The sequence below is a fragment of the Panthera uncia genome, assembly GCF_023721935.1.
Source record: "Panthera uncia isolate 11264 chromosome C1 unlocalized genomic scaffold, Puncia_PCG_1.0 HiC_scaffold_4, whole genome shotgun sequence".
In the NCBI taxonomy this organism is placed as follows: domain Eukaryota; kingdom Metazoa; phylum Chordata; class Mammalia; order Carnivora; family Felidae; genus Panthera; species Panthera uncia.
The window spans coordinates 96,653,326-96,679,979 of NW_026057585.1; the positions used below are offsets into that span (position 1 = coordinate 96,653,326).

The following is a 26,654-nucleotide window of genomic DNA, read 5'->3' on the forward strand; positions in this document are numbered from 1 at the left end:
GAGACCTGTGCTCCCAGATGGAGCCAGTGCTCTGAGCTCCGGTTTTGTCCCGGCCTGACTGAGCCGAGTTCACAGTGCCGCCTCCCGTCTTCCCGTAACGTCACTTTTCTGTTTCCACTGGCCGCTTTTCCCACTGAAAACTGCACTTCCTACGCACTGTGGCAATGTTCTGCCATCGTCGTCCCCACAGAAAGTTTTAAGAAACGGGCTTAGGCAAAGGTGCTGTTAGAGAATGTGCACCCAGCACCACCCCAGTCCTCTAGCCGAGCCTCGTGGAAATTCCTCCCAGGGGTCCCACCGCTGGTGGTTGCGTGTCCCTGAGTTACTGCTTGGGTCCCGTGTTGGAGACACGGCTCCTCAGTGATAGATTGAACTCCCTTCCTCGCAGTGGCTGCCGGGGAGCTCACAGCTCGCCTCACAGCTGGCCCACCTCTAATAGACTCTAACTTGACCTCTAACAGACGACAGACCCTCGACCTCTTTTGTCTGCCGCCCTCTCTCCCCTCCCAGCTTTCTTTTGTCTTTCCTGCTCTTTGCCTTCACTGTTTGTGCCCTTTCTGAAAGGTTATTCTGGTATCTATCTTTGAGTCGACCGCCTTAAATTCTCTTTGAAACAATCAGGTTAACTGTTCACAAAAATGTCTTTGCACAGCTGTTCCTTAGTTTTTGTTTTTGTATCTAAAAGCTGTGCTGTGCTGACAGTACTTTTCTCTTGCTACTGGTCTGACTTCCCACCTCTTGACGTTTCTACTATTTACTCCAGGACAAATTAAATCTCACATGTAATCCTCAAACCAGGCTCACAGTGAGACATTATAAACGACTCCCATCTCCTCAAAGCTTGTATATATCAGTAAGTATAATTGCTTCATAAGGGAACAGAGGATTAAACGGTATTGAATTATTTGTAAACATACACACACCCCGGCTTTTACTTGGTTAGCCTGTAGCATTAGGTTAAGGTCTAGTGCCTGCTGACTCAGACCATTAGGGCCGCTGTAACAAATTGCCATAGACGGGGGGCTTACACAAGAAACACTTTTCACAGTTCCGGAAGCTGGGAAGTCCAAGGTCAGGATGTTAGCACCGTTGGGTTCTGGAGAGCACCCTCTTCCAGGTTGCCCCACGGACGACTTCTCTCTGTGTGCTCAAGCGGCAAAAAGCAGAGAACAAGCTCTTTGGGCTTTTTTTTTTTTTTTTTTTTAATGTCTCTTTTTATTTTGAGAGGAAGAGAGAACGCGTGAGCAGGGGAGAGGCAGAGAGAGAGAGGGAGAGCAAGAATCCCCAACAGGCTCTGTGCTGAAAGCACACAGCCCAGCACAGGGCTTGAACTCACAAACCATGAGATCATGACCTGAGCCAACACCGAGAGTTGGATGCTCAACCGACTGAGCCCCCAGGCTGTTTTTTGATGAGGGCCCTAATCCCGTTTGTGAGGGCTCTACCATCACGGTCTACTGATCACCTCCCAAAGACCCTACTTCCCAATCCCATCACACTGGGAGTTAGCCTTCAGCACAGGAATTTGGGGAGACATAAACATTCAGTCCACAGCATTCCTCTCCCGGCCCCCCAAATGCATGTCCTTCTTAAGTGCAAAATCCATCCATGCCATCACAACAGCCCCAAAGTCAACCCATTCCAGGATCAGCTCTAAAGTCTCATCTAAATATCATCTAAATCAGGGGTAGACTTGAGAATCTAGGTACAGTTCATCCTGAGGCAAAATTTGTCTCTGGCTGCGAACCTGTGAAAACAAACAAGTTACATGCTTCCAGAATACACTGATGGGGCAGTAACAGGAGAGCCATCCCCATTCCAAGAGACACGGGGAAGAAGGAAAGGGTGACAGGTCCCACGCAAGGCAAACTTCATGAGATCTCCAGAGTAATCGCTTTTGGCTGGATCCTCTGCTCTCCAAGCCCTCTGGGTAACGGTCCGCCTTCTGGACCTGCTAGGGCAGAGGTCCTGGCCCCACAGCTCCGCCCGCTACACGGCCCGGCGGTGGCTCTACCCCCACAGCTTTGGGCAGAGTTCACGGGCCTGTTAAAAGCAAGGCAATGGTCCTCCTGTTTGAAAACAAGCAGGCAGCCCTGCTGATCTCTGAATCAACTTCAGGATCATTCTCTTCTTGTTCACAGCCAAATAGCTCCATAGTCCCGTCCTGTAAAATCCAGGAAGTTCAACAGCCTTCCTTCATTCCCTCCTGTCTCTTTGCCCGTCTGTTCAATGTGGTAGTTTTCCTGCCAGAGTAGCTGATTAGGTCCATGCTTCATGACACCCAGTCCCCTGAGCAAAGCCTCACGTGGCCATACCCTTCGTGCTCTCCCCGAATGCACGCACTCATTTCTCACGGCAGAGATAGGCTGAGAATTTCCCAAATCTTTAAGTCCCGGCTCCTTTTTCGCTGTTGCTTCTCTCCTCTCTCATTTTACCCTAAGCAGTCAGGAAGAACCAAGCCACTCCTCCTCAGTTTGCCTAGAAATCTCCTCAGCTGATACCCAGGGTCATCATTCACAAGTTCTACCTTCCACCAAACACTACGGCGTTGAGCACAATTCGGGCAAAATTTTTGCCACTTTATAACAAGGCTTGCCTTTTCTCTCTTCCCCGATAACCCGTCTTCCTTTCCGTCGGAGAACTCGTCAGAATGGCCTTTACCATCATATTTCTATCACCGTTCTGTTCACAACTATGCATGTTCTCTAAGAAGACAGAAGCGTTCTCTCTGGTTCTCTTTTTTTTCTTGCTGAGCTTTCACCAGAATTTGCCTTTGAGAGTCCATTCACGGTAGTCTGGGCTTTCTCTAGCATGCAGCCCAAAACTCTCCCAGCCTCTGCCCATCACCCTGTTCCAGAGCCACTTCGTCGTTTCTAGGTGTTTGGTACAGCAGCACCCCGCATCTTGGTACCAGTTTCCTGTTTCAGTCCATTCGGGCCGCTGTAACAAAATACCACGGACCGGGGGCTTAATCAGCTTTGACTTCTCACGGCTCTGGAGGCTGGGCAGCCCACAGTCAGGGAGCAGCACGGTTGGGTACTGGTGGCACCCTCTTCCAGGTTGCCACGTTGCCACCTTCTCACTGTGTCCTCACGTGGCTGAAAGCAGAGCTCAGCCTCTCTGGGGTCTCTTTCATAAGGGCCCTAATTCCATCCGTGAGCCACCCCACCCTCGTGACCTAATCCCCTCCCAAGGGCCCCGCTTCCGAATACATTGGGAATTGACTTCAACGTAGGATTTGGGGGGGACACACACATTCAGTCCACAGGACCTGCTTCTCACCCAAAGTAGAAGGAAGTGTCTGATCCAAGCTGGATGCTTTCATCACTGCCCAAACCCTAGCAAGTAATCCCATTTTTTTAAGAATTTTCTGACTGAGATTAGCAGAATTAAGACCAAAAACAGGGGCCGGCACTTCCTGTGCAGCAGCATACCTCGTGGAGGATGAAACAGAATGTGCTTTACTTTCCGGGATGACACTGAGTTCTCCTTTGGTTCCTGGTGATTCTGTCCTCTTTAGGGCCAGAGACTGTGTTGGCTCCTCTCTGAATCCTTGGTGTCTGTCCTCTGGCTGCACCCGGAGACGTGCTTGGAAAGTTGTGGCTCTGGTCAGAATCCGCACCGTAGGTTAAGTGGCTGGGGGCGTCCTCCAACATGAACATTGTCACGAAAAATTTATACTTCTGTTTACACAATTGTGTACACGTAAAAATAGGAGTGAGTTTCAGCAACTATAGGCTTGGATTAGGACGGTGTAGATGCTTTGCACCCCAACTTTGTTAAGGAATAATTAATAAATATAATTGTGTATATTGAAAATGTACAACATGAAGGCAGGTGCCTGGGTGGTTCAGTCGGTTAAGCATCCGACTCCTGGTTTTGGCTCAGGTCATGATCTCACGGTTCACGGGATTGAGTCCCGCATCCAGCTCTGTGCTGACAGCATGGAGCCTGCTTGGGATTCTCTCTCTCTCTGTCTCTCTCTCTCTCTCTCCCCCCAAATAAATAAACACTTAAAAATAATAATAATAAAATAAAATGTACAACATGATAACTTGATACACATTATGGAATGCTTATCAAGCTCAAGATCATTAACACATCCATCACCTCCCATTGTTAACTCCCATCGTGATAAGGACACTTAAAACCCACTCTCAGCAACTTTAAAATGTGCAACACTGACTATAGTCCCCATGCCGTGCATGAGATCCTTGGAATCTACTCATCTTACAGTGGAAAGTTTGTGCCCTTCAACCTGTCTCCCCATTTCCCCGGCTCTCTGCACCCCCTGGCAACCATGGTTCTGTTCTCTTTCTGTGGAATCAGGTGGTGGTTATGGTTTTTGTTTCATTTTGTTTTGTTTTTTTAGATTCCACATGTAGGGGATACCATATGGTATTTTTCTTTTCCTATCTTATTTCACTTAGCATTATGCCCTCCAGATTCATCCATGTCATCATAAATGGCAGAGTTTCCTTCTTTTATATGGCTGAATGATATTCCTCTGTGTGTGTGTGTGTGTGTGTGTGTGTGTGTGTGTGTGTCTTTATCCACTCATCTGTCACCAGACACCTAGGCTGTTTCCATGTCTTGGCCATTGTGAATAATGCTGCAGTGGACATGGGAATACGGACATCTTTTCAAGATACTAATTTCCTTTCCTTTGCATATGTACCCAGAAGTGGAATTTCAGGATCATATGGTAATTTTATTTTTAAAAATCTCCCCATCTGCATTCCCACCAACGATGTACAAGGGTTTCCTATTTTCCACATCCTCATCAACACTTGCTGTCTCTTGCCTGTTTGATAACAGCCATCATACCTGGTATGAGAAGATACCTCACTGGATGGTTTACATTTCCCTGATGATGAGTGATGTTGAAAACCTTTTCACGTACCTATTGGCCATTCCGCGAATGTCTTCTTTGGGAAAATGTCTATTCAGGACCTTTGCCCTTTTTTTAATTGGGAGTATTTACTTTTTTGCTATTAAGTCGTATGATTCCTTTATATATTTTGAATATTAACTCTTCACGAGGGGCTACAGATGGCAAATCATTTCTCCCATACTGCAGGTTGTCTTTTCAACGTATTGCTTCTTTGCTGTGCAGAAGCTTTTTAGTTCTAGGAGAGCCCACTTATTGATTTTAGCCTTTGGTGCCTAGAGCTTCAGATGTTTTTTTGGTTGTGGGGTTAGAGGAGATGAGAGAGAGAATTATTAGCTACTTCTGCCAGAGGCGTTTACGCTTCTCCTGCTCTTCTCTTAACCCCCTGATCTTTTTATCCTCACTTTCCAGGCAGTATTGCGCCGGCTGCTGGCGCCTCAGACTCCCCTCCTGCCTCGGGGAGTTTGTTTGAATGCCTGTCCTGTGGAATGCCCTGCTGCAGCGCACCTCTTCTCTGCTCACTCTGTTCCTTGGAAAATCCCCGCGTTCTTGTTTTTAAGATTAAACAGGCTCCCAGCAGCCCAAGAACTATAGGTACAATAGGGAACACTGAGTAGGAGTAATGGCTCACCTTACACTGACTGGCTCAAGGGAATGGTTCTTTTTGGCAAGGAAAAATGACTTCCTACCACTCAAAATGAATTTAGCATCTGTTACGGCTGAAGACATGCCCCCTCTCTGTGTTAGTTTGCTCAAGGAGAAAGAAAGTAGGAGTGTTGGTTTGAAAGTATTTTGAAGCCAGGCAGTGGCATTGGGCTCCGTGGTGATTAGGTGGCTAGATCTGACCTCTCCCAGCGGCTGCTGCCCTTGTCGGCCCCTGCCTTTTCACCTTTTCGCTTCCCTAAAGACTGTAACAAAATCAGTCTCTTTCTCACTGCTCACCCTCTGGTTTTTCCCTTAAGCTTTTTACCTTGCTCTGAATGGTAATGGTGATAATTTAAAAACCAACAAGTTTTAAAAGAATTTATTGTGGAAGGAAAAGGAAACTTCAAATGTTCACAACATCCTACAGTGTTGTATTTTTACAAAGCAAAATGCTTATAAACAGCATGAATCATTAACCATAGTGTCATCTACCTTCATTTTGCAGCCACTTTTATAGGCAAAAGAGGAAGCTCTTTGAGCCCTTTTCTTACAAAGTAAAAAATAAAAACCAATATATCTGTATTGACTGAATATCTTCAGGCAGTTTTGTGCAAGCATCCACGAGGGACTTTCCCCACCTCCTACTGGAACTCCCCAGCCGCCACTAGACCCACTTCTGCCTTTCAGCACTCTGCACCCTGATTGACGTTGAGCAGGGAGGAGGCAGAGGCCTGCCGCCAGGCCCGGGACCCTGGAGATCCCTCCTGGGTCAATCCACTGCCAGCAGAATAATTTCTGTCTTTAAAGAAAAAATGTGTAGACTGAAGGTAATTTCGTTGGATTGGATTTAAAACTCGAAACTCCTTTCCCCCACCACTCCTCTCTTTTATGCCTTCCTCCATCACCCAAGGCCTCTCCTTGAAGATCAAAATCACATGATTCTTTTTAGTAAAGGGGTCTATTTTCTCCCCTCACATAACCTAGACCTTCAACTAAATAGATACAGTGATGTCATAATTACTTTCCTTTTACAGAAAAATCAAGTGGAAAGGAGAGGCTTTGAGTGATATGTCAGGGATCACAGGCACAGAGAGCCCACTCGGGCCAGGCCCCTGGGAAGTTGTGTGATGGCCCATCGTGTTTAAATAATTCATCCCATTTATGTAACGTCCTTGTCCTCTCAGTTTTATTGTGCTCCCTAGAGACAGACTCTCGTTGGAGATTCTAGGCCATTTTCCGTCCCTACCCTTTGTCCACTCCCTTCCTCCCCTTCCCTGCCCTCACCCAGCCTCCGTTTGTCCCCATTTCCCTGGCCGTGCCCCCCCGGCACGCCTGCACTCAGGGCTGGAAGTCTTCCGGGCGGATTTTCATCTCCACGCGCCTGAGGGAGTAGCTCGAGCCGTGCCAGCCGTACCACGTGATGCCGTCCAGGTGCTTGTTGTGCTCCCCGAGGCGGTAGTAGACCCCGTTGAGGTTGGAGTCTGTGCAGCAGTTGTACCAGTAGCCGCCTGGCCCAAGAGAGAGATCGGGGCCGTGAGCCCGCTTCGTCCCCGCCCCGGAAACGGCGGACACACGGGACAGGAGGCTTGGCGGAGCTGCCGTTCGAACCGTAGCTCCGCAGTCAGAAGTGCCAAAGCCAGAACGCCGGGCCGTGCGGCTCTAAATCCGGCTTTAAGTTGGTCCTTCCCCGCTGGGACCAGCCCCCGAGCCCCCCCCGCACCTCACCTTTGCGGAGCTGGGCGCACTTGTCCAGGCAGTTGTCGTTGTCCTTGTCCTTGGTGCTGAAGGCCGTGTTGTTGTGGTAGAGGAGGGCGTCGTTCCCCACGTCGCCGCTGTAGTTCCCCAGGAAGAGGCGGTAGCTGTTCAGTTCGTTGCCCAGAGCGAAGCGGCTGTACTCGGCGTGGCGCAGGTTGCCCTCCCAGTCCTGTTGGGGAGCAGGTGGAGCCTTAAAGAAGCAGCGCGGGGGCTGTTTCCCGCCACGCCACCGGCCTTCCCTCTCTCGGCTCGCAGCCACACGTCCGTCTGTCTGTTTGCACGGGGGCCCAGCGAGGCTTTATCGCTTGTTTGCCTCTAGCTACCACACTAGGCTTGGGAGTCACACAACAAGGGTCCCAGAGCAAGGCTCGCTCCTGAGTCGCCATCTGGCCTGGATTAGCCCCTCTGTCTGCCTCCTTCCTGTCCCTGTCTGTCTGTGAGGTGTGGGTGTGTGTGTCTCTGTGTCCCACTCAGAGTCACTGGAGAAGGTAGCGGGGCCTCCATTCCCTTCACGACCGTCACCGGTCAGTGTCGATAAGGTTTGCACATAGAGGAGCTCAAGCCCCAGGCCCGAGTGGGGACCGCAGTGTGTCAGCACAGCTGACTGTTGGATCCCCCCGCTCTGGCCCGAGTCCAGCCTCTTGTGTATCTGCAGCCTCGCTTTTGGGAGCAAATAGGAAAAACTCTCTTCTCAACTGCACTACAGCCTGCAGGAAAAGCGCCGTAATAAGCACACAGGCCTGTAGTCAGCAAGAGTGGAAAGGGCGCCCCCAGAGTCGTGCACAGTTGGGTGTGGCACCTGCTCCAGTCCTAGGGGCCTTGTGCTCACCTCCATCTCCACACGCAGCCGGGTTGGCCGTCTGGAGAGCCGGTGGATGTGTTCGTTGCCCAGCCAGAAGTCCCCACGGATGCTGCCAAAGCCCTGCTTGTACTGCTTCCAGTCCCGGAAGAAGGAGACGAGGCCACTCTTTCGTCTCTGGATGGTGGTCCAGCCGCCGCCTGACGTCTCCATGTCACAGAACACCTGTGGCAGAGAGGATGCTCTGGTCAGGGACCCACAGAGGCAGGCAGAGGAGCCCGAGGGCAGGCCTCGTCGCCTCCCTCCCATTGCCGCAGGGCCAGTGGATGTGTGCGGGCTCACTACGACTCTACCCCAGTGTCAGCGAGCAGGAGTGGGGTGGTGGTGGCTTGCTAAGGAAGAATTGTCAAAATTGAGGAGGGGGGCAAGCGCACGTATAGTTGGAAGAGAAGAAAATCCATGTGTGCTCTCTACATGTTCTCTCTCATCTCCTCCCCCCCAAGAATAACTGCTCTGGGTCGTGGCAAGAGATGTCAACAAGTCGGGTGGAGGTTATAGAATTATCTGTGTCGGAAGATTTGGTGTTTGGTCGGTAATGATTTCAAGGGGCAAAAGAGATGCCGGGGGAGGGGTTTTCCCCCCCACAAACTGAGTGTGTGTGTGGATAGCTCTCTGGGTATTCGGTGTGTTTGATTCTGTCTTGAGTTTCCCATTCTCTAGACCATGATTAGTCCTGTTGCCCCCCGCCCTGTGAGGGGGCAGAGGACCGATGGTAGAACCTGGGCCGTGGGCTCTGGTGACCTCACCTCCAGCTCAGGGCTGCCCAGAAAGTCATCGGGAGGAAGCTTGTACACCCCAGAGATGCGATAGTTCTTCTGGTAGAGGGACGAGCAGTCATAGATGGCGTCTGTAATAGGAGCAAACCGCAGGAGTGAGCATCCAAACCCAGGGGCTCCACGGCAGGTGGGCATTCGTGCTCCGTCTCCATTGAAAGTTTAAAAACTGAGATCTCATTTCTACCACGCAATTCACACGAGTGTTCATTACTAGACAGGGTCTGGGTTTTGGAGGGGTGTGGCCAGTGGGAGACCAAAAGGAGGTGTCTTTTGGCTTCATTGGTGGTGGGGAAGCCCTCACCTGGATAGCAGCATCAATGGGACCGTCAAACAGGTGGTTTCAGGTTAACTCTGAAATAGATCATCCCGCTATGTTCTATTCTTCTAGGCCACGATCTCTGGGAACATTACAGTGTGCGAGGGCCACGTAATAGATGCGCCTGTTTAATAAATTCCACTTCTGGGACCGCTAGCCTCTCTTATTACCACGTACGTCATGAGCATCTCATAGGGTCTGATTTTGTTGTTTTCTTGGTTTATTTGGGGGTGGGGGTGGTTTTTCAGAGGGAATGGCTATTTCTACCTTTGAGAATGGCTATTTTTATCTAGATTGCCTACTAGGACCCTAATTAAGGGAGATCAGTTTAACATCTTCTTCCCCGAACCACCCCCCCCCCCCCCCCTGCTTCGTCTAACACTGCTCATTCCTCAAACGGAAGTGCAAACACCCTGAGGAACCCGTGGAGGCCTCCCCTGGCAGCATTATTAAAACAAGCAAACCAGAGCATCGAACAGGCTGGTGTTCACCCTGGGGTTGATTTAAACGCTTCCTTGGCCATCTTGGGGCTACAGCTTTGTGCCAGATTTTGTCTCCAGGTCTCAAATATCAAAGAAATCGCCTTTCCTGATGGGATTCAAAGAGCGGGAACTCTTGCTGTCCAGGAGACGCTTCCTGTCCTCTGTCTCTGGGGTTCTTTTCTTGGAGGCCCCTGTGCTGGGCCTTCGAGAAGAGCCCTTCGAGAGACGCTCACTGCCACCAGGAACTGTCCCAGGCAGAGCACATTGAGGGAGGGGGAGATGTGTGCCTTTGCCATCAGCGTCCTTCATTTTCTGTTACTGAGGAGAGCATCAACTTACTGCTTTCTCTGATGAGCTACCTGCTTAGAGAGTCTAAAGGTGACCCAGCAGCTGGCAATCGAGAAGAAAACGGAGGAAGGATGTCCTGGGCTAGAAGAGTAGGAGGCCCAGCAGGAGAGCTGCCTTTGACCCCCAAGAAGCTCCCTGCTGGGAGGGGAGAAAACCCCAGTTGGAGGAGTAGGAGGCGGCACAATCAGAGTCCCGCCTGGCCCGCTCTGCCGCGCCAGGCCAAATCGGGACGCGCTTGTCTGGAAAATGTCCTGAGGATACCTTTCTAGTCCCACACTGAGGGGCAGGAAGTACATGCTTAGGAAGTGATTTTCACATGGTGGTTTATTGGGTAACGGGCCGTTTAAGCTTATTTCACGTTAAAGCTTTTTCTCCGTTTGAACTGAGAGTCACCAGTGACTCACCCTCTTCTATTTCTTGACTTGGTCTATGATGTGACCGAAAGTTTTTATATCAGTAATAAATGACATATCTGTAGGATATTCGCCTGACAAGTAACAATTTCCTGATGATTTCAGAAACCCCAGTTTCTTCTCTCTGAGCAATAAATTCACCTTAGCCGGTCTGAGCCAACCTAACTAGAAACCAGAAGTTATTTTAGGAAAGAAAGCATTGGATGTATCTGACGTGGGGGGCTTCCAAAAATCCAGATTTCGGCATCGCATTTTCTTATTTGCTGTAATGGGAGAATTTTATTTGAGATCCTGGGGGAAAATAGAAATCTCAGAAGTGAGGAACCTCGAGCCTCTCCTTCCTGACCCAAAGGAATTCTTCTTCTGGCTCTAGGCAGCATCTATACCTAATTCTGAGCCAGTGGGCAGAGTCAGGTTTGCAGAGACAGGACACAAAAACCCATTAATGCCCATTCCACTAAATCTTAGGGACACAGGAGAACTGTTTTTGGCAAAACTTGGTTCTTACAACGATAGATGTTACAGTTTTGGTGCTCAATCCTGCTTCCTTAGGACTGTGGGTGCAGCCTGTCGGCTCTGGGTGAGGAAGCGAACCCATCAGGGAGACTTAAACCCTGTTTCTAAGGCTTGCAATGTGACTCTGGGCAAACCACGTCGTCCCTGTGCGCTCCGGGATGGGGATTCATACCTTCCTTATGCTGAATCATGGTGTGAGTAAAGAGACTGTGCAGACATTGAGGAAATTGACAGAAATTTACAGGACATTAGAGCCGGTGGCACGTACCCGGGAAAATACACCCCCAAAGAACCCCCAGTCATCATTCTGATGGCCAAGCCATCTAGAAACCATGCCACACAGAGACGCTCCGGTGTTTGAACGAGAAGGTGGCAGGTAGCGTGAGGACACGTTCTCCTTACCTGCCGAGGTCTGGGTGACAGTCTGTGCTGCCTGTAGCTGCATAATGTCGATCTGGTTGTTCATTTCCGAGTACTTGCTCTCCGCGTCTGTGAGCCGTGACTCCATGCGCTTGGTGCTGCTCTCCAGCTCCATCACCTGCATGACCACGCTGACCCAGTCCCTCTCCTGCTTCTCGCTCAGTTCGCTCAGCAGACTGCTCAGATTGGCAATCTGGGCCCTGAGCTCCTTCGCCTCCTCACAGCAGGCGGCCGCCTTGAGCTGCGCAGGTGTCTTGCGCTTCGGGGGCTTCTGTGGCCACGCTGGGTGGCTGACAAAGGCCGTGATGAAAATGCAGAGCCAGGCCATAGCTGAGAGAGTCTTTTTCAGCATCTTTCGCGGGCCTGGGTGGGGAAGGATCTTCCTTTGGGGGATCTGGGTATGCCCGGCTGAGGTCTGCAAAGCTGCAGCAAATTACAGCTGTGCACTTTCACTCCGGATGGGCTCACCACCCTGTTGCTTTCTGTCCTCCCTTGCTCTTTCTTAGCCTTTCTCAAAGCTTGGGTTTAAAAGTGCAGCCTAACTGGGCTCCCTGTACCTTTCTTCCCAAGCCTGAACGCTCTACAAACTCAGCATCTTAAATATTGTTTGCTGCCTGCACCTCCACCCCCACTGTGGCCGTGCATGGTGCCTTAGCCCCTCCCAGCTCATCTGGGAGGGTCAGGTGCCTGTTGGGTGAAGTCAGCGTAAACTTAGGCCAGAGGGGAGGAGGGACACAGGGGCGAGTCTTTCTTTCCTTGCCTGCACAGTCTCTGGGCTGAGACAAGAGGACTATGAATTTGTGTGTTTCCAATTTCGCCTGGTAGATTATGCCCCTGCCAGCCACTGGCTCAGCTCTATCAGCGAGCAGGGCAGGGTCGGAAGAATTTCCAAATTCCGTTCTAAAGGTTACATAACCGTGGGGTGACTGTAAGGTAGGCAAAGAGAATTGGGAATACGACTCCCGCTCACCCAGGGAGGCCTGTTAATGTAATCCATGCTGTTTATATGAGGATCTGGTATATTTTGGCATCCTGCTGAGTGTGCTCTTAACAAGGCTGGTTATTCCTCTTTCTGATCATCACTCAGAGAATGATGTTTTACAAAACCCTCGTTCCGCCTAGATCTAACGCTGTCACGGTGGAAAATCTCCAACTTAGAAGAGCTCTAGAAATAGAAAGAGTAAGCATCTTAGGAAGCAAAAAAAGGCTTTGTGGTTTGTATCCACAGGATTTGCTCAGTCATCTTTCTTCTTACGTACTTCCTTCTTCCACAAGTGGGCCCGTATTGGCTCCTCGCACGTGGCATTTGACAAGGAGGTGTCGGAGAGGACGGCAGGGACAAAAACTCAGGAGTGCCGGACACGGTCCTGGCACGGTCATGCCGATGTACTTCCGTCGGTCTGTAGGCACAGCGGAGAACAGGCCCATCCGTGGCCCGTGATTCAAAACTTGGAACGTACGTTAAATCATAGGGAAAAGAATCTCTGTCACCTAACCCATATCGACAGTCTTATGTCCCTCTTCCTGTACAACACAGTTTGCAAATCCGAAGCTCTTCTCTATATCTGATGTACGTCCCTGAAAATAGGGATGCTGTCACTTCTCATGTATTGGAACGGAAGGGCACTACTCCTTTGAAAACAAATGGGAAAAACCTGGGGCTTCGGCAGACCTTAAATACTTAAAATGAGCTTTTCACTGAGAACGAATACAGAGGCCTCTCCATCCTTAAGCAGTAACTGCCCCTGTCTTTGGAACGTGCTCTTTCTGCTTCCATGTTACGGAGCCACCGAGGCAGACCTCGTCCTGTTGCCGTTCCATGTGGGTCCTGGTGCCCGACAGCCCTCCTTCCCTGCCATGCCCCCCGGAGTCCCTTTACAGGTGGCACTTCTGGCCTCAGAAGGTCATTTCTGTTCAGCAGCTAGAGTTACCAAACAGGTTTTCTCCCCCCCTTTAAATCACTAAGCGGTTGTGGCTCAGGTGTCCCAGGGTTCGTTTTCTCCCTTCCTGAGTCCCCTTGCCTCCTGAGGGGTGAGGGTGTGGCTGGCCCCCCCACAGCAGCTTGCCATTCCTCTCAGAAGAGCCTGTTTAGAATTGGCAGCCAGTCCCCGCTCTTATTTCGCAAATACCCAGCCCAGCTGGGCACTGCGGTCTCGGCCACATGGAGTTCATTTCACTAACACGACCCCAGCCCCAACCATCCGCATCCAACGGCCTCCTGAACCCGGTGAGGATCTTCACGTCGATCTCCCAGCCATCAGCTGACACTGAGCTTTTGCCCTGTGCCACACAGGCATGTGGGGCATCCCTTGTGACCCTGCCGTCCTGGTGCTCCCCCCGCAGCAACGTGATAGAGAGAGGATCAGTGGAGCTTTATGGATTCCCAGCCAACTTTCTGTTTGTTCTTCCCAGTGGCCACTTCCCCGGCCCAAACAGGAAATTGTTACGAATAGATTTTCATATCTGGGCAGAAAGTGAATCAGTCATTTGTATTTGCAGCCCATGTAGCAATCCCTTCTGGGGGTTCATAGGTTTGGATCAGAAGCACCTAGCTGTTAGCATGAATGCCTACTCTCTGACATTTGTTTGCTGAAAGCCTATTTCTAACATGAGGTACAAGTTAGAGACAGAAGCTTTCCTTATTTGAAGATTTTCTTAAATCACCTAAGCTGCCCAAATGCCAGTAGCCCTCCCAATTAAAAAAAAAATAGCAAATTAAGAGTGTTTCCCATGCCGGAAGATTATCAATCCTGCATACATCCACAACCCTGCGATGTCCTAGATTCTGAGTTTCTGAAAGAAAGAAAAGTAAGCCCTTGTTTTGAGTACAGCTAAGCCAGTGGAGAAAACCAGGAAGAATGTGGAGGACGAGACCAGTTTTCCCTTCTCCAAGAGGCTTTTACCTTCTCTGCCCTTCAGTGGATAAAGTGACCATAAAAATGGGAATTAACTGAGAAAATAAGGAAAGCCTGTGTTGGACATCTTGCAGTTTTTCCTTTTCTCTATTTTGCTGCTGGTGAAAGAGGGTCAGCTTGGTGTTCCTGGGGAAGATGTTTGTGAAAATCAAATTTATAGTCTTAATGAGAAAAAGCCAGTGAGCTTTTACTTAGCCTGGAAGTTCTCAGACACTTCACAGTCTGGGCCGTACTGCCTTGGGCTGGCACCAAGGACGGGAAGCCTCCAGCAGCCTGAGGATTACAGAGCTGGGTAAGACCTAGAGGTGGTCTCTCCTTCCACGCAAATGGAGTGTCATGTCGCATTGTCTCGAAAACGTCCCGATTGGAGAGCCTCCTCCTTTGCTAATATATTCCTGCCCCTGCCTGCCCTTAAACCACCACTTGCACAGTTGGTGAGGGAAACAGCTACCCTTAGAACCGGACTCTCAGTTTGTGGCATGAGTACATCTCAGAAGAACCTGCCTGCCTCGTTGTTAGTTTAATAGTGTTCTTTATGGGGATATTTTACTTCTCCTAAAGTCTTAGTCACGGCTTTGCCTTACTGTTTGCGGCCATTTAATACCCGACGCTTCTTCTTCCTTTTTTTTTTTTAATGTTTATTTATTTTTGAGAGAGAGAAAGAGTGCGAGCAGGGAAGGGACAGAGAGAGAGGGAGACGGGAGACACAATCTGAAGCAGGTTGCCGACTCCAGGCTCCGTGCTGTCAGCACAGAGCCTGACGCGGGGCTCGAACTCATGAACCGCGAGATCATGTCCCGAGCCGAAGTCGGACACTTAACCGACTGAGCCACACCCACACGCCCCAATACCTGACACTCCTGTTGCTCAGTCCTATTTCTGCCTCAGTTAAATGCCACCCACCCCAGGAGGCACATCCATCTCTTCCCTAAGTCTCCTGATCTGCCACTTGTACCAGAGTGCATTCTGGACGTGTTAGAAATCGTTTCTCTTGTGCTTCCTTCTAGAGTCTATTATTTCACGACAGCACCTAGCAAGAGAGTCTGTCTCTGCGCTCAGACTTTGTAGCAAACGTCTGTTCTGTTAGCCAGCATGTAAATTGCAGAGCATCGTTAACAATGCCGGCCCAGCCTCAACTGCCTCACCGTCCAGTTGGAGAAACAGACAGCTGAGCTCTGGGACAGTGTGACATGCTAGGAGAGGGACACAGAGGAGGAGGAGTGCCCAATTCAGATGAGGTCCGGAAGGCCTCCCAAGGGGAGTGCTACCCAGGTTTCACAGAGAAAGGAGGAGGTAGCCAGGGGTGGGAGGCCGGCATTCTGAGCAAGGTGCAGCTTTGTGAAAGACCTTGGCTTAGTAGGAGGACGTAAGTAGTTGAGTGTGGCTTAAGAGTCAGGGGCGGAGGACAGTAAAGCCAGAGAGGTGGAGGGGAGCCAGGCCTGAGGGCCCCGAGGAGTCCACGTGAGGGGCGTGATTGCTACTCTGAAGACAGACGAGTTTCTGGAAGGAATCTAAGCAGCTCCTTACCCTTGTTGCTCTGTTTTCCTGAGTCTCACCGGGAAAGGGGCTTTTTGTACTTGCCCCACAAGATTTTTAACTGGAAATGGGACGGCCTAGAACATCCGTATTTCTTGAAATTGTAATGCGTTCATATTAAATGCCCCGAAGGGATCATCTGGCTTGAAGATTAAGGAGGCGGTATATGAAGGGCTTGAAATAGTTGGGTCTAGAATCAGACAAATCTGGGTTCTAATCCTTTCCCATCTTTGGTAGTTCCATGACCCTGGGCAAATTATTTCTCTGAGTTTACAGATCTGTGCAGTGGTGATGCAAATCCTAACTACTTTACCTCATTTCTGGTTCAATAAAGCAAAGGATTAAAAATAGTTAAGGCGGGGCACCTGGGTGGCTCAGTTGGTTAAGCATCTGACTTCAGCTCAGGACATGATCTCACCATTTGTGAGTTTGAACCCCGCATCAGGCTCTCTGCTATTGGCTCAGAGCCTGCTTCAGATCCTCTGTCTTTCTCTCTCTCTCTCTCTCTCTCAAAAATAAAATAAACATTTAAAAAATAATCATAAAATAAAAGATAAAAATAGTGAAGGCATTTCTGAATAAGATAAATAAATTTGGAGGAATTAAACTACGAGAAATCAATATTTATCATAAAGCTACTGTAAGTGATTAAAGGCAGCGTAGTGGTGGCACAAGGCTAAACTCACAGATGAATGGAGTGGAATCAAATGTCCAGAAACACCCGCATGTGTGTAGACAGTTGATTTTTGACAAGGTGGCACCACGGAACACTGAGGAAAGCACAGTCTTTTCGGCAAGTTCTTCCAGGTCAGCTAGGTAGCCTTACGGGGAGAAGAGGGCTCTTGACCCTTACCTCACACCACACATAAAACTTCAAGTTCAGAGGAGGCTTCCGTTCCACATGTGGAAGGTAAAACCAAAGCTGCTAGAAGATAACATAGGCTATTATCTTCGGCATCTTGGGGGTAAGCAAAGATTTCTTAACCAAGATACAAAGAGCACTAACCATACAAGAAAACATTATCAAATGCAATAGAAAGAGTCATCTCTGTTCATTAGAAGACACCACGAACAGAGCGAAAAGGGAGGAAGATTATCTCCAATAGATATCTTTGTGTTTATTGCATCCAGAGTATACATACAGCTCTTCTCAAACAACTTTGAAAAAGGTAGCCAACTTAAAGATTGGCAAGAGATGTCACAAGGCACTTATTTCACAAAAGAAGATCTCCACAAGACCAATAAACATATGAAAAGCTGCTCAAGCTCCTTAGTCATTATGGAAATTCAAATCAAAACTCTCCCATGCCGCCAATACACACACACTGCAATGGGAAACACGGACAGTACCAAGTGTTGACAAGGATGTGGAGCCATTGGGCTTTGCAGATATTTCCGGTGGAAATGTCAACTGCCGAAACCACTCTGGGGAGCAATTTGTCCGTGTCCTCGAAAGCAGAACACACCCTGTAACCCAAAGGTGCTACTTCTTGGTAGGGTCCCAACAGAAACGCCAGCACCCTTGCACCAAAGCCAGTACAAGAACGTGTGTAGGGACAGCACTCGTACGGCCAAGAGCTGACAGCCACCTACATGCCCGTCAGCGGGAAGATGGATACTTTGTGATATATTCATAGAGTGAACGAGTCTTCGGCACTAGAAGGAAGAACGACCGTGGCATGTTGGTGGCACATAGCAACACGGACGTATGTCCCAGACATCGTGTTGAGCATCAGGCGAGGTTCAAAACATGGCAAAACTGTGGGGCGCCTGGGTGGCTCAGTCAGTTAAGCGTCCGACTCTTGATCTTGGCTTAGGTCATGATCTTACAGTTTCGTGAGTTCAAGCCCCACATCAGGCTCTGCACTGACAGCGCAGAAGCTGCCTGGGATTCTCTCTCTCTCTCTCTCCCTCTCTCTCTGTGCCCCTCCTCTGCTCGTGCTCTCTCTGTCTCTTTTGATGTAAATAACTAAACTAGTTTTGCAAAAAAAAAAAAAACCCCGGCAAAACTAACCAGTTGCGTCAGAGGTCAGACAGTCGTTGCCTCTAGAGATGAGGAGGGGAGCCGCGGTCAGGAGAAGGCTCAGTGTTTCTGGGACGCTGGCAGCGTGTTGTGTTCTGGTTCTCGCTCTGGGTGGTATTTACAAGGGTATCTTCACTCCGCGATTTCTCAAGCTGCACACTGTGTGCACCTTTCTGTATGTGTGTTACACTTCAACTAGGAAGTTGATTCAAAAATCGATAGAGCACATGATACAGGTTAGTGACGGACACATAGTCAATGTCCAGCAAATATCAAGTATTACTGGTTAGGTATGCAGTTATCGTCTCATCAGAAAAGCCCTCCCTGCCCTTCCGAGTCTACACTAAGCGCCCCCCCCCACCCCCCGACGTTAGTCTCCATCTAGGCTCTCTGTTTTCTTCTTGGTGTTTACCTTCACAGCATTCATTTCAGGGTTTTTTGGTTTGTTTGTTTTGGTTTTTGTTTTCGTTTTTTTTGTGTGTATCTATTTCACCAGCCCGTTAGCTCTGCAAAAGCAAAGACCTCGTCTGTCGTATTTACCACGGTAGCTCTAACATCTATCTCTTGGCACCAGACTGAGACCAAAGAGCTCCTTATTTGGAACTCGTCAAGTGAAAGAATGAATCCCCAGCAGAAGGTTCTCTTCGCCTAAAACATCTGTTGTGGAGACTCAGAGTCTCTATCCATGGTCATTGGCGGTACTTTGCCACCGCAAGGTCTTCATCGTTGGCCCCTGCGTTCTGTCCTGCTCGGAGTCCATTTTCCTTCTGTAGGTCTTAGACACAGAATCAAAGGAAGTGGGAACTGAAAACACTGAGATCATCTGGCTCAACCTTGTATTTTAATCAATAACTGGGGGCAGCATCCTCACTGTGCAATCCCTTTGTCTCCCTGGAAACCATCCATTTGTGTCTCCCTCCTCTTTCTTTACGTATGAAGACCAACAGAAGGACCACAGAGCATTTGGAGCAAGGTTTTGTCCCGCTCCACTTTATTCCAGAGGCCTGGGTAAATGGCCTATCTGATCGCTTCTGCCTGCATCAGCCTGTTTGTTCACCATCACCGTGGCCTGAGGGGCCACACGCAACAGCTGACATCGAAGGCAGAATGAAGTCGCACGTCCCCGTAAAAACAGCCACATCTCGGGGGAGCTGTGTTCACCAGAACTTATCCAGTAACCTGACAGATCTTGCTGTCCCCAAAAGGGGATGAAATACCCATTACGTTGCAGTAGCAGAAAGTCACTCTCAGCCGGAGACAAGACCCCGTCAGAAGCGCAGGATAGGATCACACGTTCGTACCCAGGTACCCTGGCATCCCCAGAGCTTCCCTTCGGGCCGGACCTCTGCCGCCCTGACGTAGGCAGCACTGATGGGAAAAGGGGACTGTAATTCTTTGAGAACGTTCGAGAAATTGTGCCACTTGTGCCTGAGCAACCAATTAATGGCAAGCGTGACTGCGCTTTGCCGTTTACCGGCGAGGGGCTAGAGGGGTGAATAAAACCCTCTCTGTCTTAATTCTAAACACATGTTCCCAGGGTGTCACCGCTGTGTTGCTTGGAAGTATGAGTCCTGCTTCCACAGTCGTTTCCTGGCTTCTAGAAAAGGTACAGAGTCGTGTTCTTTTCCCCTACCTCTGCTGGAAGAAAAAGCACTCCGGCCAGAGGGGTGAGGATTTGCTCAAAGCTCCTCGCTTCTCGACAAAAACACATTCCAAACCTCTGGGCTCATGCTGACTTCAAAAGTGCAATGTGCCTCTAGGAATCTGTACCCCTTGTAGGGCAGCTCCACACAGGAGAGAGCGGATGAACAGAGGAAACCCCCGTGCAGCCAGAGCACAAACGCAGATTGTATCTTCCCGGGCCCATCTTTTTCTTTAGTGCCCTCTTAACATCCAGCCCTACCCAAGAGGTCAGGTCGCCAGTCGCCAGGAGAGCATAAATGTATCTCTGGCTGTTCTGAAGACTTTCTGCAGGTTCACTGGACGACAGCTTGTCTTTATAGAGCACCTCAGAAACCCCAGGGAAGCTGCCTGTCAGTGTAGAAAGCCAGCCGTCCGCAGGGAGCCGTACGAAGGGAAGAATCCCGGGGTTTCCCCTAAAGCTGAACCAAAAGGACACAGGGTCTTTCACTGCAGCCCAAGACCATCCCAAAGGGAGAAGCTCGCGGTAGTTCGGTAGTAAATGTCTGCCCTTCCACTGTACGTAGCTCACCCGCCGGAACCCCTCGAGATTTAATGGGACCAGTAAATGGTGAGTTAGAGACGCTGCTTCTGATTTTTATGTACTTCTGGGGCGGGGCGGGGCGGGGGTTACTGCTGGCAACTAAACCACGTCACAGCGCTCTCAAACCTTGAATTATATGCCATATCATGATTCAGAGATGTTAAATTGTGTGTCTTACAACTGGTGGAGTACAGTAGGGGTTGGGTTCTGCCCCATGGCCACCCCTGACAACGTCCGTGCAGTGATGGCGAAACGTATTGGTGGTGACACCGTTGGTCTCTCCAAATACTTTTGGTCGTCTCATAGACTTTGAATCTCGGTGGCCCGTTTATAGCGTGTCATGCTCATCTTCTACTGGCTTGGCCTTACCAAGAAGTAGGTTTATTTTTCCCTCTTCCCTGACTCCAGAATGGGCATCGGTGTTTCTACAATGTGGCCTCTCAGGGGAGCGGAGGGCCACCTCACGTCCGCGTTCCCAGTTAGGTGGGGAGAAGAGCTCAGCACTGCCAGATCAGCAGACGCCAGCTCATTTACCTTTCTGTGTCCCAACTTCGTCCCCGCGAGAGACTGAGGCAGAGCTCCCGGACATCGGGAAGCCAGGAAATCAGTATTTTACCCAAAACATCAACTCTGGTTTGAGTGAAGACATTTGATCATGAGCCTTGGGTTCACTCTAGCAGCCCTCGCCGCTTTTGTCCTCTTCCTGACAGCTCCTCTTTCTAATCGGCTCTCTCAGAGCTCTTCAATCCACTCTGGGTACGAAGAAGCGGAAAGGAGAAAAACCTCCAGGCATCACCAGAAAAGGAGCAGTGCTCGTTGTTGTAGAATAAAAAGATAATGGCCAATTTGTCAAGAAGTGTTGACAAGAAAGATAAAGTTGGAAGTAATTAACTGGCTGACATGCTGGGAGTGATGTGTCTGCCAATGGCTCCCTAAATCAGCCGGAGCCTTGGAAATGTGACAGCCATTCATCATTTTTACAGCGCGCCTCTGACAGGCCCCTGGGTTGGAAACCCGGCTGGCACAAATCGTGCGCTTTGACACTCCGGGGCTCTGCGGCCTCTCCGTGCCTTATGCCGGGTTGTGCTAGGGCACCTGGGCCCCGCGTCCAGCCAGGGGCTGCCTGGAGGTGACGTGTCAAATGGGACAGCCTTCCGGGCTTGTCGCTGAGCGCTGTCTTCATCTTCGGGGCTTGGATTCCCAGAGCGGGCCTTGCAGACTTCTGCCGGACAGATCGCTTACTGCGCGTGCGAGAGCGCCGAATGTGTGCTCCTGAGCAGCGTGCCTGCAGGTCGGGAATCTAACGCGAGTGCTGCCCGCCCACCAGCCAAGAGCGTGCACCCGTGAGACCGATCGCAGGCCTGGGAGCCACAGGCAGGACGAAATGGTGGAGCTGTTTAAAAGTAATTGCCAAGACTGGATCGAGTGGGAAATACCTGTGCTACGTGCAAAAGCAACATACGAAATTGTACGAATGATCTGCTCACTGCTGTGTATAGAACACATACCTGTTTATATAGAATATGCGTAGGTGAAAACAGTATTTTGAAAAGTGGTTGAATTGCAGTGGAGTTTAACCAGAAGATACACCTCCCCTCTCCAATCTTGGAAAGATAGGATTTTTTGTCTCCCCTGTCCCTAATCTGTCCCTCACACAGCTGTTGGTGTTCTTTTTTCCTCTTGACATCTCCCACTTTCTCAAATGCAGGGTTAGCATGTCCTCCAAGTATCGTGACCGACACGCCGTTTAAACTGTGACCGAAGGAAAGGGTGGAGACCAAGTACGAGCTCTTTCCCCTTAAGCCACTCTGGAATGAGACGTCGGGAACCCATTGACTGTCCAAGGCAGGCCGCTTCTTCCGCATCAAATCTTTTTCATCTGGATGCCTCAGGTGCCCTAGAACACCAGGGACACCGAATGTCCCAGCTTTGAAACCTTCTAATGAGGCCAGCCTCCTGTCTGTGAATATGTAAAAAAGGACTAAAGTGACTTTTCCTGAGTTCCTAGAGCAGAAAAGGGAAGTTTGACCCTAACAGAGCCACAGGTGCTATCGTCATCACCTGACCTAGCTGTCCATGGGCGACGGAGGCCAACCAGCCTGCCTGCGTTTTCCTGCTGCCTGAGTTTAAATCGTCCTCACGGCCTTTGTCCATGTCGCAGTTCAGATGCCCTCACGTGGACTTCTGTCTTCACTTACCCTCTTCAGAAAGAGGCTGCCACACCCTTGGGTTCCCCAGTCTACCCTGCTGCTCCCAGAGTCCCGGGGGAACTGCCCGATGAAGACACGGGGCCCGGCCGGCCGCAGATCTCCCTGGCTCTGTGCGGGGATCACGCTTGGCACACAGAGCTAAGCCTCGGTGCTGGGAGAAGGGACAGGGAATGGTCTGAAGCAGCTCTGCCTCTACAAGAGAAGCAGGAGGGACTGCTCGATGTAGGTGGTAAGGATGCAAAGCCACGTCCCCTTTGGCCTCATCTTGGCTGGTCAGGAGCTCCTCGGTCGGACCTGCCAAGGTCCCCAGTCAGCTGTGTTGCATGTGTCCGCAGCCTGGCGCTAAGGGAATTCAGAGAATTCTTACTTGACTGGGCACCAAATAAAACACAGACTGTGGTCTGCACTAGAAATAGACAGGAGAAAGAAGGCCCGGAGCCATTTGGGAAGCGAGTGCATAACGTTCTCCTAAATTCCTGATGGGAGCGCTAGGAAAGCCTAAGCGGTCCCCCAGATGTGACCACAGATGCTCCTTATTTGACTGACTTTCCAACAGGCTTGGGCTGCGTCCTTTTTTTTCTTAATTTTTTTTTTAAATGTCTATTTTTGAGATAGATATAGAGAGAGGACAAGCAGGGGAGGTGCAGAGAGGGAGGGAGACACAGAATCCGAAGCAGGCTCCAGGCTCTGAGCTGTCGGCACAGAGCCCGATACGGGGCTCGAACCCACGAACTTTGAGATCATGACCTGAGCCGAAGTCAGACGACCAACCGACTGAGCCACCCAGACGCCCCTCGGGCTTTGTTCTTAATAGCCTGAAGGTCGCTGAGGCAACGAGGCTAAGAGATGAGGTCAATAACCAAAGGAGTCATCCCAGAAGGAATTAGTTATCAGGCCAAGCCACTTGGGATTTGACATCAATCCAGAAGCATGGGGAGCAATGACTTTGAGAACACTTTGGGATTTCTTCCCACGAGCCAAACCCTTTGAGGATTCTTCAGGTGGTAGGAGTGGCATTTGGATGCCAAGCCAGAGACCGTCTTACTGCTATGCTGTGGGTCAGCATTAAGACCCCGAGCAGCTAGTGACTTAGTGACTGACCCTTTCGGTCAGTTTCATCCTCGTGGGGCTGGTCATCACCTGCACGGGAAAAGCACTGAGGAGAAGCTCGAGAGGGAGAGCCGTGGAGAAGTAAGCAGGCCCTCCCGCCAGCACTGGCTCTTTCGCCATCGTTCTTGACGGGGCATCTGCCGAGGCGGTGAGAGAATCTCCTTCACATCTGAGCCACTGGCCCACCTGACCCGCTTCCCCTGCTTCTGGAGAAGAATTCTCAGATAGCAGGGAGAGAAGATACATGGTTTAAGGTGTTTGCCACGGAAGGCATGGAGGCCTTGTCTCGTCCTTATTTGTTAATTCGGCGCAACTCTAGAAAGTGTCTCCCTCAATTGCCAAGAATTTTCCCAGTTTCTAGCTCTCAACTCCACTTCCCTTAATAAAAATTAAGTCTTGGGGTGGGGAATGAGTGAAAGTGAATGTCGGTAGAATGGCCTCTCCCCCTCCTGCTGTCCTACCTTGCTGTCTTCTTGTCTGTCTCTTCACGGGCTTTCTAACGCCAGGTTCGGTTGTGGGCTCCGGGATGATCACGTGGACAGGGCATTTCTGTTTGCCCTGTAGATTCGTGCCTGTAAGATCTCAACCGGCTGCTCCCACTGGAAGACAGAGCAGAATGCAGACAGACCCCTGCCGATTGGGCCTCCACCAGCTGGCAAAGCTCTGTGTTCTTGTGGCCTCAGCCCCTGTCGAGAGGAGACAGGAAATTCGTCAGCCTGTCCTTCTGCACTGTTCTCGTGGGCACGTTGCTGCCGAACCTCCACCTCTCTCAGCTTGTTTGTGGTCAGATCTTGTCACCTGGACTGATGTCCGTGGGGTCTGGTTTGTGTCGTTAAGCGCTTCTTTGTTGTGGGGTTTGGAACGGTTTGCCCTTTTAAGCCTCCAGCAGTAACACGGAGCGACTGAGGGGCACACAAGGGAGCGTTTATAGAACGGACGATAGAAAACTCCCAGCTGCCCCATGAAACAAGAGTTCCTCATTAAGGGGGCTTTGAGTGAAGGTGATTTCTCCCCATGAGCCAAACATAGAGCCTCTCCCTTCAGTCTCATAAAACCACATCTGAGTTTTATTAAAAGGGGACTATTTCAGGGCGCCTGGGTGGCTCAGTCGGTTGAGCATCCCGACTTTGGCTCAGGTCATGATCTCACAGTCTGTGAGTTCGGGCCCTGCATCGGGCTCTGTGCTGACAGCTCGGAGCCCGGAGCCTGCTTTGGATTCTGTGTCTCCCTTTCCCTCTGCCCCCCGACCTGCCCATGCTCTGTCTCTCTCTGTCAAAAATAAATAAACATTTTAAAAAAACATTTTTTTTTAAAGGGGACTGTTTCAGAGGACAGCCCTGTGTCACCCAAGTAGGCAGGAGACTGGGCACTTGACTACAGAGACTTAGGCAGCCCACACTTTGTAGCCTGGGCTGTGTCTGTAAGCCCAGCAGCCTTGGACACGCTGCCTTGGAAAAGCCCATGGTGGCGACCTGGCTCGCTGTTTTGTCGGGAAGCGTCAAGGCATACCCGCAGCTTCTGAAAGGAAAGAGACGGGATGGGAGCTTCGGGGTCAGAGGGGCGGTCAGCCACAGCGTCCATGAGGAAATTAAAACGAAAGCTTGGTAGGGCCGCTTTCTCCCGCGTGGCGGGTTATAGGGAGCACCCCCCACCCGGTGCTTGCTTTCCTTCCTTGTACAAGCATTTATGCACGCCTGCTGATCCAAGAGGGGAAGGCTGAGGCGCTGTCCCTCCCGTTGCAGAGCTACAGTGCACTCTTAGTTATTAATTAAGATGCTCTTTATTTTTTAAATTTTTTTTAAGTTTACTTATTTTGAGAGAAAGCACATGCATGCAGGCAAGGAGGAGCAGAGAGAGAGGAGAGCGAGAATCCCGGGCAGGCTCCGTGCGGTCAGTCAGAGCCCAACTCGGGGCTTGATCTCGTGAACTGTGAGATCATGCGTGACCTGAGCCGAAATCAAGAGTCAGCCGCTCAACCGACTGAGCCATCTTAAGGCCCCAACTTAAGATCCTTTTTAGGGGCATCTGGGTGGCTCAGTTGGTTAAGCGTCCAGCTTCAGCTCAGGTCACGATCTCACGGTCGGTGAGTTCAAGCCCCGCATCGGGTGCTCTGCCGACAGCTCGGAGCCTGGAGCCTGTTGCAGATTCTGTGTCTCCCCCTCTCCCCGCCCCTCCCCTACTCATGGTCTGTCTCTCTCTGTCTCAAAAATAAATAAACATTAAAAAACAATTTTTTAAGATCATTTTTAATGGTACGGGAGCCTGTGACCTGGGCCACAGCTTGTTCATGTATAAAATGGGAATATTAATATTAGTGCCTACTTCATGAGACAACACATAAAAGCAGTAAGCCCCGTGGCTCGTACATACGGTAAGCGCTCGGTAAATTTAGGTCTCTTTTTGTTGTTGTTCTGATACGTTGCCTCCCGCAGTGGAATGCCAGAAGTCATGGCGGAAGGAGAAAAAATTAAGGTCCCAAACAAGATGACAGACTCTTGTATCACCAAGAGTTTTGTTTCCTTCCCTCACCAGAACCTCCTCTCCGCGTCCACAGCTGCATTCTCCAGCAGCCTCGTAGCGTGCGCGGAAGACTCCATGGAAGGAAAGAAGAGGGAAGCGTAGTCAGGAAAATAAAGAGGGAACAGGGAGGAGAAAAGAATAAATGGGGATAGCGGCCGGCCAACTCAAAATGTTTACTCTGAACGGTCGCCCGTAGGTGCGCACAGTCTCCTCCTTTCCTTCAGGTCCTCAATCCAGAGACCAAGGATTTAATAAGGGACCCTTTCCTCAGGCTGACCCCGGTTATTTTTCATGGCTGTGTTTTAGTCCATCTAGTCAAAGCTGTAATTTTTCAGTGATCATCCTTACTGTTGGACAGAATCTCAAGGTACAACCCCCAGTTTTCTGGCAGGTTCTAAAGTCCTGCTCGGTGGTTCCCCCAAGGGAGCCCAGCACCTCTGTCTGTATTCTGCAGGTAGGGGACTTATTTGGACTTTCCCTTGAAGGAGTAGGGGGCATACGATGAGTTTTGGGGGGGGGGGGGGGTTGTTTTGTTTTTAATTTGCAAAGCTAAGTCAGTCTCTCCTTTGATGAGGGATATCAAAGCCATAGCAATATTAAGGTAAAATTTGTATTTCTCCTCTGGTTCCTAGTCATTAATTTCCTGATTTTGATCAGCTTGTTGTAAAGCTTTCCTTTTTAGGCATAATGAGTGG

At 50.2% G+C, this 26,654-nt stretch overlaps 2 protein-coding genes across 2 annotated transcripts in view; one reads left to right on the forward strand and one right to left on the reverse strand.

The window, feature by feature from the left end:
• Positions 1-26,654, forward strand: part of MTOR (mechanistic target of rapamycin kinase) — a 132,841-nt gene that overhangs the window by 59,488 nt on the left and 46,699 nt on the right. The window lies entirely within an intron of this gene.
• On the reverse strand, positions 5,918-12,006 carry ANGPTL7 (angiopoietin like 7). The gene is made up of 5 exons (XM_049618106.1): positions 11,404-12,006; positions 8,897-8,997; positions 8,121-8,315; positions 7,262-7,460; positions 5,918-7,044 (listed from the first exon to the last, which is right to left on the reverse strand). Exons 1-5 carry the CDS (start codon positions 11,771-11,773, stop codon positions 6,875-6,877), a joined length of 1,035 nt encoding a protein of 344 aa, XP_049474063.1. The 5' UTR covers positions 11,774-12,006; the 3' UTR covers positions 5,918-6,874.

Bases quoted from the DNA above. Each gene is read 5' to 3' on its own strand.
- ANGPTL7 (XM_049618106.1), bottom strand. From the start codon at position 11,773: ATGCTGAAAAAGACTCTCTCAGCTATGGCCTGGCTCTGCATTTTCATC. The intron at 8,316-8,896 runs GTGAGGTCACCA...TCTCTGCCACAG, and splicing joins TGGGCAGCCCTGAGCTGGAG to GTGTTCTGTGACATGGAGAC. The intron at 7,461-8,120 runs GTGAGCACAAGG...GCTCCCCAACAG, and splicing joins GGCTGCGTGTGGAGATGGAG to GACTGGGAGGGCAACCTGCG.